This window comes from Oncorhynchus tshawytscha, linkage group LG06, assembly GCF_018296145.1.
Source record: "Oncorhynchus tshawytscha isolate Ot180627B linkage group LG06, Otsh_v2.0, whole genome shotgun sequence".
Classification (NCBI taxonomy): Eukaryota; Metazoa; Chordata; class Actinopteri; order Salmoniformes; family Salmonidae; genus Oncorhynchus; species Oncorhynchus tshawytscha.
The window spans coordinates 49,421,494-49,436,459 of record NC_056434.1 but is presented as its reverse complement, the minus strand read 5'-3'; the positions used below and the strand labels follow the sequence as shown (position 1 = coordinate 49,436,459).

General features: G+C 43.3%; 1 protein-coding gene across 1 annotated transcript; it reads left to right on the top strand.

Annotated features, from left to right (window-relative positions):
* Positions 1–6,470: 6,470 nt before the first annotated feature.
* Positions 6,471–14,600, top strand: LOC112253388 (neurotensin/neuromedin N-like). The gene is made up of 4 exons (XM_024425369.1): positions 6,471–6,720; positions 7,837–7,898; positions 11,568–11,780; positions 14,149–14,600. The coding sequence occupies exons 1-4, from the start codon at positions 6,660–6,662 to the stop codon at positions 14,272–14,274; spliced, it is 462 nt and encodes a 153-aa protein (XP_024281137.1). The 5' UTR covers positions 6,471–6,659; the 3' UTR covers positions 14,275–14,600.
* Positions 14,601–14,966: the final 366 nt, after the last annotated feature.

The window sequence follows — 14,966 nt, the reverse complement described above, 5'->3', positions numbered from 1 at the left end:
ATGAAAACATTAACAAAAAAATAGTATTGTTGTTGGCACAGTATGTTGGCACACGTTTTCACCACTTCCCTATAAACATTTTAAAGGATGCATACGTATGGCATCTTTGGGCCATTTTATTGTGTCTTCCAGACCCTCTCAAACATTTTAAGACATCATTGGGCTGTATGTTCATTGGGCTGTATGTTATTTATGGAGATATGGCAATGTGAATCGTGTCCAATATGGCCCTATGCAGCTGGTTGGCGGCTGAACAAAAGCCCTCAGAGTGGAGTATAATATTACAGAGATGAACTTAATGCCACAGACTTGTCATTAATTATCAGGTCTGCCCTAATAGGCCTTAGTTTGTATTTAAATCCTGTCAAGCCATTCCTCAGTTTCTTTCCAGTTGTTAAGTTAAGGGTACTTTTGTTTCCTATTTTCAATGTATATTTCAATTGTTATAACATTAAGATGTCTTGCAATTTCCTTATTTTCATTATTTGAAATATTTTGGTTTAATAGATTCATCCACACCTTTATTTTATGCAACCTGCTTATAATGTCTCTCTTTTGTTGCAGAACCACACGCAAATCCAACTTTGCCATGTTCAACCACAATAAGTCAACTTTTGCACTGTCTCTGTCATCTGCTTGCTCTATGATTGGAGCAGAGTACCCCTGGTGACATCTATCCAACCAGTTACATATCTTGGGTTTCTTAGCCTATTTTTCAATGGCTATATTGGAAATGACCACCAGGGGGGGTAAATGGACAAAATCTGCCTTGGCACAATAGCCAAAAATACTTATTTAGACATGCCCTAACTGTGTGTGAAATGTGGTGTCTCTATCACAAATAACAAATAATACAATTATTTTATGTAGCCGCTGAACTATGGTCAAAATTACCTCAATATGACCCTTGTTAAGGTCTTAATAATATTTTGTAATCATAAAGATTGTCTATATTATCTTTGGGGTTTATTTAGTGGGTAGATAACCTTATCAATCCATTTTTATATTGTTTTAAATGATTTTACCCTATTTTCTTCTAACAGGAATTCTGGATGGCAGCCATTTTATTATAATCCGGAATTCCTGTCAGAAGAAAATAGGGTAAAATCATTAAAACAATATAACAATAGATTTATAAGGTTAGCTACCCACCAAATTAACCCCACAGATAATACAGACAATCATTATGATTACAATACTCTTAAGACCTTAACATTGGTCATATTGAGGTCATTTGACCAAAATGGGGGACTTTGTGATTGAGACACCAAATTTCATATTGTTGTAACAGTAGGCCTACCATTGAAAATAACCTCATACTGGGTTACTGACCACAATAGATTTAATTAATAAGAAGACGTGTTGATTATTTGGCCTTGATGTCACACCCTGATCTGCTTCACCTGTCTTTGTGCTTGTCTCCACCCCCTTCCAGGTGTTGCCCATCTTCCCATTATCCCCTGTGTATTTATACCTGTGTTTGTCTGTTGCCAGTTCGTATTGTCTTGTTAGGTCTTTGCAGCATTCTTTCCCGGCTTCATGTTGCTCTAGTTCTGTTTCCTAGTTTTTCCCGCTTCTGAACATTCTGCTTGCCTGCCATCCTCTACCTGCCTGACTCTGACTTCATTACAAAACCTCTGCCTGCTCTGACCCCAGAACCTGCCTTCCCTCCTGTACCTGCCTGACTCTGACCTGATAACGAGCCTCTGCCTGCCCTCGACTTGCCCTTTGCCTGTCCCGTGTTTCTAATAAATAATCGGAGAACTGTAGTATCCGCCTCCCTTGTCTGCATTTGGCTCATATCCTGAGTCGTGATACTTGAGGAGAGCACATCACAAGGAAGAAAACATCACGCTGCATGAAGGGGTGTTGGAAGTGCTGCAGATACATTTAAATGCATTTGCCAAATGACAGTGTATTATAATAAAGTATACAAAAAATATTACCAATTCAAATAATATACTTCAAATTTAAGATCTTAAATATAATATAAATATAGTATAATTACACTTCAAGACTGATTAAATGTGTACTTTGAATTCATTTTTTCAGTCTTTAAATATACCTCAAATATACTATCAACCTTTTAATACACTTATTAAAAGTGTGTTTAAATTCATTGCTTTACATTTTTAAGTATACCATGATGTAAAAAAACAAATGCAACATGCAACAATTTCAAAGATTGTTACTGAGTTACAGTTCATATATGGAAATCAGTCAAAAATGGGACTCAGGATCTCATCACGGTATTTCAGCATTCAAATTGTCATAGATAAAATGCAATTGTTTTTGTTGTCCGTAGCTTAAGCCTGCCCATACCATAACCACATCGCCACCATGGGGCACTTTGTTCACAACGTTGACATCAGCAAACCACTCACCCACAAGACAACATACACGACGCCATACACGTGGTCTGCGGTTGTTAGCCTAGTTGGATGTACTGCCAACTTCTCTAAAACTACGTTGTAGGTGGCGTATGATAGAGAAATTAACATTCAATACTCTGGCAACATCTGGTGGACATTCCTTCAGTAAGCTTGCTAATTTCAGCTCCCTCAAAACTTGAGACCTCTGTGGCATTGTATTGTGTGACAAAACTGCACATTTTAGAGTTGTCTTTTATTGTCCCCAGCACAAGGTGCACCTGTGTAATTATCATTATGTTTAATCAGCTTCTTGACATGCCATAGCTGTCAGGTGGATAGATTACAATGGAGACATGCTCACTAACAGGGATGTAGAAAAATATGTGCACAAAATTTGAGAGAAATAAGATTTTTGTGGGAATTAAACATTTCTGGGATCTTTTATTTCAGCTTATGAAACAAGGGACCAACACTGTACATGCTGCGTTTATATTTTTGTTCAGTGTATATGTTCACTATCATTACACTTAAACACACTCATTAAAAGTGTACTCCGATTTCATACGAATATCCCATCACAACGGGACCAAGCAGCGTGCTCGGGAGGAGATGACATCCTGGTCTTTGGAGGAGATCAGGGAGAGAATATCCTGGACTTGGGAAGAAATAATGGTAGGAGACAAGAAGCAGGCGGAAGCAGTGAAGGAGGGACAGCGACGAAGTCGGGGAGGAAGACCACAGAAACCCCAAGAAAATGTTTTGGGGGGCACATGGAGCAGCCGGTGGAGCTGAGGAGTGAAACAGGGCCAGTCTGTGAGAAGAGGGAGAATTTGGAGGAGAGAGAAATGGGAGAGTTGTTGAGTTGAGTGGGGGAGGATGCACGGTATTTGCCCTAAGGAACGTGTTGTCAGTTTGGTGCCCCCTGAGTCAGCTCCCCGTACTTGTCCTGAGAAGTATGTTAAAGTTCCGGAAACAATTGATGCCGGCTGTAGACACCAGGTCTCCAGTGCGCCTTCACAGCCCAGTACGTCCTTTGCCAGCTCCTCGCACCGGCCGTGCGAAGTGTGTTAAAGTTCCAGAACAATTGATGCCGGCTAGACACCAGGTTTCCAGTGTGCCTGTTCCTCGCACTCTCCCTCAAGTGCGGTTTCCCGGTCAGGTGCGTCCTGTGCCTGCTCCTCGCACTCTCCTTGAAGTGCGCCTCCCCAGTCCAGTACGTCCTGTGCCTGCTCCTCGCGCTCGCCCTGAGGTGCGTGTCACCAGCCCGTTACCACCAGTGCTGGCCCCAGGCACCAGGCTTCCTGCGACGATCCCCAGTCTAGAGCTTCTGATGACTGTTCCCAGTCCAGAGCTTCCAGCGACAGTTCCGAGTCCAGAGCCTCCGACGACAGTTCCTAGTCCAGAACCTCCTTAGACGGTCCACGGTCCGGAACCTCCTGAGACGGTCCACGGTCCCCTATGCCGATGCCCAGTCTAAGCACAGTGTCCAGCTCCAAGGCCAGAGTCTTCTTTGGCGTTGGTGCCAAGTCCATGCATGGCGTTCTGTCCCGCTTCATGGCGGGAGCTTTCCCGTGTGCCTAGGTCCAGTCCAGCCACAGTGTTCAGCCTGGGATCCGCAGGATGAGCGGGTAATTCGCCCCGCACCAGAGCCGCCACCGACACTAGATACCTCCCCCTAACCCTCCCTTTTTGTTTCAGGTTTTGCGGTCAGAGTCCGCACCTTGGGGGGTGGACTATATTTTCTATGGTAGAGTAGGTCAGGACGTGACTAGAGGTTTAGTCTAGTTTATTATTTCATGTGGGTTTCTAGGTTTATTTTCTATGTTGTTTGTGTATGATTCCCAATTAGAGGCAGCTGGTAATCGCTGTCTCTAATTGGGGATCATACTTAAGTTGCATATTTTCCACCTGTGGGTTATGGGGTATTGTTTGAATGTATGTGTTTTGAGTTTGTGCACATAGCTTATCTGTATTCACGGTTCGTGGTTAGTTAATTGTTTATTGTTTTTGTCATTGCTTAGTTTCACTTTCATTAAAATATGTGGAACTCAACATACGCTGCGCCTTGGTCCGACCATCATTATTACGATCAACGTGACACAAAATAGCTAAAGGACTACAAAGTCAAGGTGTTGGAGTGGCCATCACAAAGCCCTGACCTCAATCCTATAGAATATTTGTGGGAAGAACTGAAAAAGTGTGTGAAAGCAAGGAGGCCTACAAACCTGACTCAGTTACAACAGCTCTGTCAGGGGGAATGGGCCAAAATTCACCCAATTTATCGTGGGAAGCTTGTGGAAGGCTACCCGAAATGTTTTACCAAAGTTAAGCAATTTTAAGGCAATGATACCAAATACGAATTGAGTGTATTTAAACTTCTGACCCACTGGGAATATGATGAAAGAAATAAAAGCTGAAATAAATAATTCTGAGATTTCACATTCTTAATATAAATCAAATTAAAATAAAGTGGAAGGGTACCAAAACATTTCTGCAGCATTGAAGGTCCCCAAGAACACAGTGGCCACCATCATTATTAAATGGAAGAAGTTTGGAAACACCAAGACTCTTCCTAGAGCTGGCCTCCCGGCCAAACTAAGCAATCGGGGGAGAAGGGCCTTTGTCAGGGAGGTGACCAACAGTCTGATGGTCACTCTAACAGAGCTCCAGAGTTCCTCTGTGGAGATGGGAGAACCTTCCAGAAGGACAACCATCTCTGCAGCACTCCACCAATCAGGACTTAGTGGTAAAGTTGCCAGACGGAAGCCACTCCTCAGTAAAATGCACATGACGGACCACTTGGAGTTTGCCAAAAGGCACCTGAAAGAGCTTGAGAGGATCTGCAGAGAAGAATGAGAGAAACTACCCAAATACATGTGTACCATGCTTGTATGGTCAAACACAAGAAGACTCTAGGCTGTAATCGCTACCAAAAGGTGCTTCAACAAAGTCCGAAGTAAAGGGTCTGAATACTTATGTAAATGTGATATTTCCGTTTATATATTTTTTAATAAATTCCACAAACCTATTTTTGAATTGTCATTATGGGGTATTGTGTGTAGATTGATGAGTGGGACAAAAACAATGTCATCCATTGGAGAATAAGGCTGTAACGTAACAAAATGTGTAAAAAGTCAAGTGGTCTGAATACTTTCCAAATGCACTGTATATTTAATTAGCTCTTTATATAGTTTACTAAAAACACACTTAAGTACAAAAAAGTGTCCCAATTTAGATGATTTGAAATGTATTTAAAATTGTTCCTATTTAAGATCATTTTAAATATACTTAAGTATATTTATCACTGATATATTTATGCATGTCTAATTAGATTTTTTTCCTGCTTGGGTAGGCAGCATATGAAAGCCCAATGGGAGCGCATGTGGCCATCATTTGCTTGTGAGTGTTGTCTAGCTGGAGTGCAATGGTATGGCCTATGGCACAATTAGACTATAAATCAGTGTTTGGGATTACCAGAGGCCTATGGGTTTTGATGGCAGTCGTTAATCTATTCAAAATAGTTATTACAAAAAAATATGATTAAAAAAATATATATCAATAGAATCATTACATATTTATTAATGTAGGTGCTTCTTAACTGAGTTGAGGTTGACATATCGCACCCGTTCTTATCCCTAACCATACTTACATCAAAGCATTTGTTCTCAAGGTAAAAGAGTGATGCAACTTTAATTTTACCACATAGATCTATAGGCTTGATGAGATACCACTTACACTCAAAACACCAAGAAATACATTTGTTCATAGAGTATTTGTAGAGCCCTGAGTGTGTGTTCCCTGAATCCCAGTGAGACAGGGGTCTTCATACACACGACTCGCCTCTACAAACAAATCAGCAAAACAATCAAGCTATCCACTCTAAAGTAATCAATATAAATACATACGTCTAAAAGTTGTATGACGCAAAACCTTGATGTGTGATGGGGGTGGGGTGATGTCTGATGTCACGATGACAGGGGCTTGTGGGTAGAGGGAGAGAGGGGGGGGGGGTGAGAGAGTGGTCCAGTGACATCATTCTACCTCTTATATACTGAGGGAATGAAGCCCACTGCTCTTCACATTTACATTCACTAAAGCCAAGGGGACACAGGCAGACACTGTCACTGACAGGACGAAGAGAAGACAAGGACAAAACAGACTGAGTACATTCCTACTCCACCTCCCACTTCTCTGTTTCTCTCTCGCTTTCTGCATTTGACCCCTTAACCCTATGGACTTGGGTCCTGCTTAGCTAGGGTGGATTCAGAGCGTGGGATTTGTACGAAGATGCAGGCACAGCTGGCTTGTGTGCTTCTCCTCTGTTTGCCGTGTGGCGTGTTATGTTCAGGTAAGCACGGGTGTCCTTTCACATACTTTCCTTTTGATGTTAATTCATTTGCAACCCTTACTGGGTATTATTTTTGTTGCACTGTCAACTGATTCAGTTCGATGTTTACCTTGAAAGAACAGGAAATGGTCTCAGAGACCAGGGACTAACTGAATTACTCTCATCGGGAACGTACTCTTGCAACAGGTGGATTTCACCACGCACACTTTAGTTATCTTATCTATACCTCCATTGTTTACCCAGGTGTTTATCTTATCTATTCACATCCAGTGATTACCCACATATTCCTATCAAGAAGGCATAACTGCTCTGAGGTATTTCTTGTGCAAAGTTTTCTTAGGGTAGACCTGCAGCGCTATGGGGTGTGTGCGTACCTCTGTTCTAGCACAGCACAATGTATCTATCTAATTGTTGAATCAATGCCCTAGCCTCGGTGACTCGGGGGTTTTAGTACCGTGGCAGCCAACTGAAGCGCTCCAGGACGTCACACTGTTCGGCTGAGCTTATTAAGCACATATCTCCGTCAGAGAAACAAACTGTTACATAGATGTTGCTGTGGGATGGGGGTGTTGGAAAGGGGTGAATCGATCTAGCTGCGCCCCAAAAAGCCTTGACTCCCTGGCTTAAGGAGCAAAAGGGATTTGATTCAACGTCAAGTTGAATCAAGTTCAACATCTAATCAACATTAAGTTAAACATCTAAGCAAGATTAGTTTCATCTGAACTCTGTGACACGCTCCAAAATGGAATGCAAAAAAAAATTATTAAATCTAGCAAGGCTTTGAGCTGTTTTTGCTTGAGCTTTTACGGTACATTTTGCCGAGATTTCATGGGGCACAATGGATCAGGCTCCAACAGAACATTAATAGTCTTTAAAGCAGCTCGTTAGGAATAGTCTATAAGGGCTAAATTGGCACCAAACAGATAAATTAAGTTGGATAAATCTGTTGTAGACTGCTAGAAAAACCCAGGCGATAGAAACCACGTTTTTACTGAAATGGTTACTTCAGAATTGGAGCTGTATTTTTGTATTATTATGTACCTACCTGTATAATACCTTTATACCTGTACTACGATAAACCTGTATTATAACTCTTGTTTTGTGTCTATCTGCCAGATGTTGACCAGGAACAGCGGGCAATAGAGGAGGAGCTGTTGAACAGTCTCTTCACTTCAAAGGTACTGCGCTGCTTCCTCTGTGCACCTGTCAGATCTGAGGTGTGTGTGTGTGTGTGTGTATGTGTGTGTGTGCGTGCGTCCGTAGTGCAGGTGCTCTTTTATGGAGCCTGGATATGTCCGCTTTCTCTCTTGTTCGTTTTTGTTTCAATTGAATTGGCTCATCATGGATTCTATTTGTTCATAGTTTCACAGGTTTCTGGGTTAGTGTTAAGATATACGGTCTTTGAGATGAACATAATGTTCCATCTAGAACCATCAATAAAGCTTTCAAAATCACATCATCACTTTTCAACTCACACATGCATACACACACGCACAGGAATGATAAAGGGTTGAAAATGAAATCATTTAGGTATAACATAATTGCTTTTTATTTTTATATATGACCATTTATCGTGCCAGATACTCCGTAGACAGGCAAGAGGAAATGAAGAAGATAGAACTGGATCTAGTGGAGCCTGGAGACTGATTACCTGAGCTAATACCATTCAGATGGTCCTGACAGCAACATAGCGCCGCGCGGCCAAAACACACACATGCACACAGACACACACATTCTCGTGCACACACACACACACACACACGTTTGCACATGAGCACGCAACACACACACATGCGTGACACGCACACAAACGCATACGCTCTCTCAATCCCTACTCCCTCCTCCCCACTCTGTCTGATAAATTAATGGAGATGAGAGGGACACACTGAGACACGACTATGACAAATAAGCTCTGTGATTTATCGCTTACAATGTTCCAAGGTTTCCTTGGGGGGCTGATTGTAATCATAAGTCACCAGATGACTGATAGAGTGCTCTAGATTAGAAGACACCGGAGAGGCAGTGTTGTAGTAGACACTTGTGGCTTTGTCTTTTCCCTTTTTCTTTTACACACAGATTGTAAACATACATGGTTAGGTGGGGGATCCGTTTCCTAATGTTGGAATAGGTTGACTGTTGTTTCAATGACACTTGTTTGCAGGCTGTGAAACAACAGTTGTATTACTTCATGAAGCATCTGTCAGGTCAATTTATAACTGCTGCATGCAAATGCATATGCCGACACTGTCACGCCCTGACCTTAGTTATCTATGTTTTATGTATTATTTTGGTCAGGTCAGGGTGTGACGAGGGTGGTTATGTGTGTTTTTATCCTGTCTATGGTTTTTAGTATATCTATGGGTTTTTTGTATGTCTAGGTAATGTAGGTCTATGGTGGCCTGAATTGGTTCCCAATCAGAGGCAGCTGTTTATCGTTGTTTCTGATTGGGGATCCTATTTTAGGTTGCCATTTTTCCATTTTGGTTTTGTGGGTTATTGTCTATGTGTAGTTGCCTGTCAGCACTTGTTATTGTAGCTTCACGTTTGTTTTGTTATTTTGTCAGTTTGTTAAGTGTTCTTCGTTTAATTAAAAGAAGAATGTAGAGGCAGCGAAAGCCGAACGGCGATACTACAAGGAGAAATACCGGAGAATAGAGGAACGGTGACGATATGAAGGTACAAGGTTAGCACGAAAGCCCGAGAGGCAGCCCCAAGAATTGTTTGGGGGGGGGCACACGAGGAGATTGAATCAGTCAGGTCGGAGACCTGAGCCAACTCCTCGTGCTTATTGTGGGGAGCGTGTTACTGGCACCGTGTTATGCGATAGAGCGCACCATGTCTCCAGTGCGCTATTCTAGCCCGGTGCGCTCTATTCCAGCTCCTCACATTGGCCGGGCTAGAATGGGCATCCAGCCAGGAAGGAGGGTGCCAGCTCAGCGCTCCTGGTCTCCAATATACTTCTTTGGGCCGGGATATCCTGCGCCGGCTCTGTGTACTGTGTCTCCGGTGAGTCTGCACAGCCCAGTGCATCCTGTGCCAGCGCCCCGCATTTGCAGGGCGAAAATAAACATCCAGCCAGGACAGGTTGTGTCAGCTCTACACTCCAGACCTCCAGTGCGCCTCCACAGTCCAGTGCATCCTGTTCCTCCACCCCGCACTCGCCCTGAGGTGCGTGTCACCAGCCCAGTACCACCAGTGCCGGCACCACGCACCAGGCCTACAGTGCCCCTCGGCAGTCCAGTACGCCCTGTTCCTGCTCCTCGCACTGAGGTGCGTGTCCCCAGCCCGGTACCACCAGTGCCGGCACCACGCACCAGGCCTACAGTGTGCCTCAGCAGTCCAGAGCGTCCGGCAACAGTACCCAGTCCAGAGCTTCCGGCGGCAGTACCCAGTCCGGAACCTCCAACGATGGGCCATGGTCCGGAGCCTCCAGTGACGGTCCCCAGCCCGGGGTCTCCAGCGATGGTCCCCAGTCCAGAACATCCGGCGATGGTCCACACAGCGAGGGTCCCCAGCCCGGGGCCTACGGTGAGGATCCTCAGTCCAGAGCCTCCGGCGATGATCCACGGGTCAGGGGGGGGCGAGGGTGGTTATGTGTGTTTTTGTCCTGTCCTAGGGTTTTTGTATGTCTATGGTGGCCTGAATTGGTCCCCAATCAGAGGCAGCTGTTTATCGTTGTCTCTGATTGGGGATCCTATTTAGGTTGCCATTTTCCATTTTGGTTTTGTGGGTTATTGTCTATGTGTAGTTGCCTGTCAGCACTCCGTTATTGTAACTTCACGTTCGTTAAGTGTTCTTTGTTTAATTAAAAGAAGAATGTATTATCATGCTGCGCCTTGGTCTCCTCGTTCTGACGAACGTGACAGACACTTGATTTTCTTAATAGAAAATAATGTAATTAGAACAAAGAATGATGACTAAATCAATTGGTTAGGTGAGATCAATTACATTTTTCCAAATTCTGGATATACCAGTAGTCACTGTCTTAAAAATGTCTGATGTAGAAATCTAGCCAGTAACTAATCTCGCCACCCAGAGCTGTCATGAGAGACATAGAAGTGGGGACAGGGGCTACTTGAAACGGCAGTTAGTCCCTCTACTTTGGTTGCTGGCATTATTGGACTGCTCCATAAAAACTATTTTCCGTCCCTCAGTCCCTCAATAATTAACTGACAATGAGAGAGAACACACTGGGTAAAGAAGGGGCTACATCGAAATGTAATGTGAAGTGACCTTTCTGCACAATTAAAAGTGTACCTACCTCTCGTCTCAACACTCAGTGTCTTAACAAACTGTTCATTTGGAAGTTAACAGGAGCTAATTTGTATCGGTAGGGTTTTCTAAATGTCAATATCGTAAGGAACTCACAGGAGTATCCAACAGACTAAGACGTCCTTTCTGTGGTTTATCCTCAGTCTGCTCAGTACAAAATAATCCACTCGGTGACATTTCTCCCCCATGGCCTCCAAATCCATATGTAATATCTAACAACTCAACAATGGAGATGCAGAAAATAAAAGTGTTGTCCTTTACCATCCATAAAGGAAAGATGATGGGATTTAAAGTGATTTAGAAGCACCAATCTTCTGTTCCTTGTGACACCCGGGAGGGAGTCTGGGCTGTGCTGTGTTAACGAGTCGGCCCACGCACAGAGGCCCCAACGGGCACCGATAGGGGCCTCACACCGTCCAAAACCACACACTCAAACTAGATTATGATACAGCAGGATTGAAGCTAGTTAGATCTGACTGATCCATGAGAGAGTGCAAAGGCAAAGCACACCTATGCACACACACAAGTGTTTATGTATATCATAGTCCTAGTATTTATTTATATGCTCCTCCTAGATGAAACAGAGCAAGCAGGGCGCCCCCTACTGGCGTGTGTCCCTGGTGAATGTGTGCAGGATGGTGAACAGCCTGATGAATAGCCTGTCGTGGAGAGAACAGGAGGAGTATAACACTGAGGAGGAGCTGTGGGAGAGACTGGCCTCCCTTCCCGAGCCCCTGGACAAGCTTCTAGACCTACTGCAGATCTGCAGAGTGCTGCAGCCCCGAGAGGTAAGGGACACCCATACCTACAAAAACAGATGCTCATGCACGGAGAGCAATTCTCACATTTGAATAGAACATTTGTCATGCAGTCATATACATTTCAAGTGAGTCACACAAACACACACACAGTAAACACGCACAGGGATAAGCACTCTAGGGCCTAGAGTCAATCAGATCAAGAGTTAACCGGCGATAGCAGACACCTGCATTGCAGATGTTTTGGCGGAGTTGGAACTGCGTTGGCACCGTCAAATTGGTGAGCAGCTGCTCTTGCTATCATTTTCATGAAGTCGCAACCACCCCACTCGTGTTAAAGTTCAGAATGACAAAGTGGAGGCTAGATAGAGATAATGACGCTGAAATAAAAAAATCATTCCATGAAATAATGAGGTTTTCTACCTTCCGAAACGAGGTGTAGATTACATCTCACATTCCAGTGTTCGAACTTGTAAACAAGGCTGCATGGGATTTCTGTTAATGCGACTCAGTGCAGCCAATGGCAATGTTCGTTTTAGCTATAATGCCGGGAGCCACTTGTGAATTTGAAAACTCTCACGCAGTTCCACCTCCTACACCCCCAAAACAACCGCTATGCGGATGTTGGCTGAAGCAAACCTGATTGTATCAAGCCCTTAGTCTACAGCAGGGATGGGCACCTCTTCAGAGGCGGAGTGGTGTCCGACCTTTTCCCCGTCCCTAACAAGTACAGCTGATTAAATGAATTGCATTCTAAACTGAAGATCATAATTAGTTGATTGTTGGAGTCAGGTGTGTTAGCTGGGGAAAAAGTGTGACACCAGTCAGGCCCCTGAGGCCTGGAGTTGCCCATCTCTGGTCTACAGGGAGAAGCATCTCATACCCACACAAAAACAGGGCCACACACATACCCCTCAGTCACAATCAGCCTCCATGCCAGCCTCCTTACAACAGTAAACACACCTCATTAAATGCACCTCCTCCTCGTCTTTTCTCAAACGTCTCCATCATGACGATATGCACATTGTCAACTCCACGGCTCCTCACACATCGTGGTAGACTCTTTAGCCTGGCTATACAGATTAGTACTTGCTTTATCATGCATGGAACAACACACTAAACACTTGTTTAAGGGCTCTATTTAAACAGATATGCTTTAGCCAACATCGTCATAGCAGTTGTTTCTCACAGTGTCGGAGGTGGAACTGCGTTAGAGTTGTCAAATCCACAAGCGGTCCCTGTCCTTATACCTAATGCATAAATACATTGCCATTAGTTGCACGGAGTCACATTACGAGAAATCCAATGCAGCCTTGTTTACAAGTTTGAACACTGGAATGTGAGATGTAATCGACACCTCAATATTATTTCTATATAGCCACATACTCATTCTGGTAAAAAAAAATGATGTGACATGTCATATTCTTTTTGGCCAGACAGCATCAGATACATTGGCTACACATACAAAGACAGAGGGGCACTGTTTGCCACGTTAGTACCTAATGCGAGTGGGACAGGTGTGGTTTCATGACAATGATCAAGAGCAGCTGCTCACCGATTTGACAGTTACACCAGAGTTACACCTCTGACACTGCCAAAACATCAGCGGTTAACGCTGGATCTGATTGATCTCGGTCTAACACACAGCTGCATGGTGTGCTATATATGGAACATATACTGAACATGCAACAAGTTCAAAGATTTTACTGAGTTGTAGTTCATATGACTAAATCAGTCAATTGAAATAAATAAATTAGGCCCTAATCTATGGGCCTCAGGGTCTTGTCACGGTATATAATGCAATTGTGTTCGGTGTCCGTAGCTTTGCCTGACCATACCATAACCCCAACGCCACCATGGGGCACTATGTTCACAATGTTGAACATAGTTGTGAGGCCAGTTGGATGTAATGCCAAATTCTCTCAAACGACGTTGGAGGTGGTTTATGGTAGAGAAATGAACATAAAATTATCTGGCAACAGCTCTGGTGGACATTTCTGCAGTCAGCATGCTAATTACACTCTCCCTCAAAACATGAGACATCTGTGGCATTGTGTTGTGTGACAAAACTGCACATTTCATTGTCCCCAGCACAAGGTGCCCCTGTGTAATGACCATGCTGTGTAATCAGATTATTGATATGCCACACCTGTCAGGTGGATGGATTATCTTGTCAAAGGAGAAATGCTCACTGACAGGGATGTAAACAAATTTATGCACAAACTTTGAGAGAAATAAGCTTTTTGTGCGTATGGAACATTTCTGGGATCTTTTATATCAGCTCACTTCATACATTGTGTTTGTTTTTTAGGTCAATGTACAAGGAATACATTTGTTTTCATGGCATTATGCACCACAGAAGAGTCTCAGGAGTGGCTTATTCTGTCTTTCTTTACAGGTGCTTGACGCCGATCGAAACAGGGACAACCCGCTCAAAAGGAAATCACCGTATATTTTTAAGAGGCAGGTGAAAAACACCAAAGCTCGGAGGCCCTACATATTGAAGCGGAGCACATTTTACTGACCCACCCCCACGGAAGAGAAAGAAAGACACTATATATTCTGTGGATATGTGACCATATGTGCTCTCTGTTGTCGCATTATTATTGATGTTTCCGCGGTATCCTGCCGATACAGATGATATCTCAATCCTGTGTCCATCACCGTTGGTCTCTACTAACATACTAGGCCTGCTCCATAAAGCAAGGACTAATGTAAACAAAAAGCAAACAAAAGCAGTAAGCAAATGTGTATCTTTTGAGAGGCTTTGTATTTCTCATTTTTGTTCACTTGCACAAACACATTTCTTTCATTTCCAAATGTGATTAAACAATACATATTTCAAAACCACTGAGATGTCACAAGTCTTTTTTCAAAACTAGCTGTTTATAATAACCCACATCAAAATGAGAGCAGGCATTACATCACTGGTTCCCTTTCAAGTCACCTTTAAACCATCTCAGGGACCAGTCAGCAACGTCCCATGAACTAGAGGTTGAGAAACACTGATCTAGATACTTCCAAGTGGTGCTGAATTGTTTTTCAATTTAATTTCATTAAATGTCAGGATGATAGCTACTGTGTGAAATACATGAGGCAATTGTTCTGTATAGCCTCTTTAATTAATGTTAAAAGCAATATACTACCTACAATCAGTGCATCAAAAGTAAGGCTAGGTAAATTGGCTGTTGAGATCCCCTTCCATATTTCCATAGC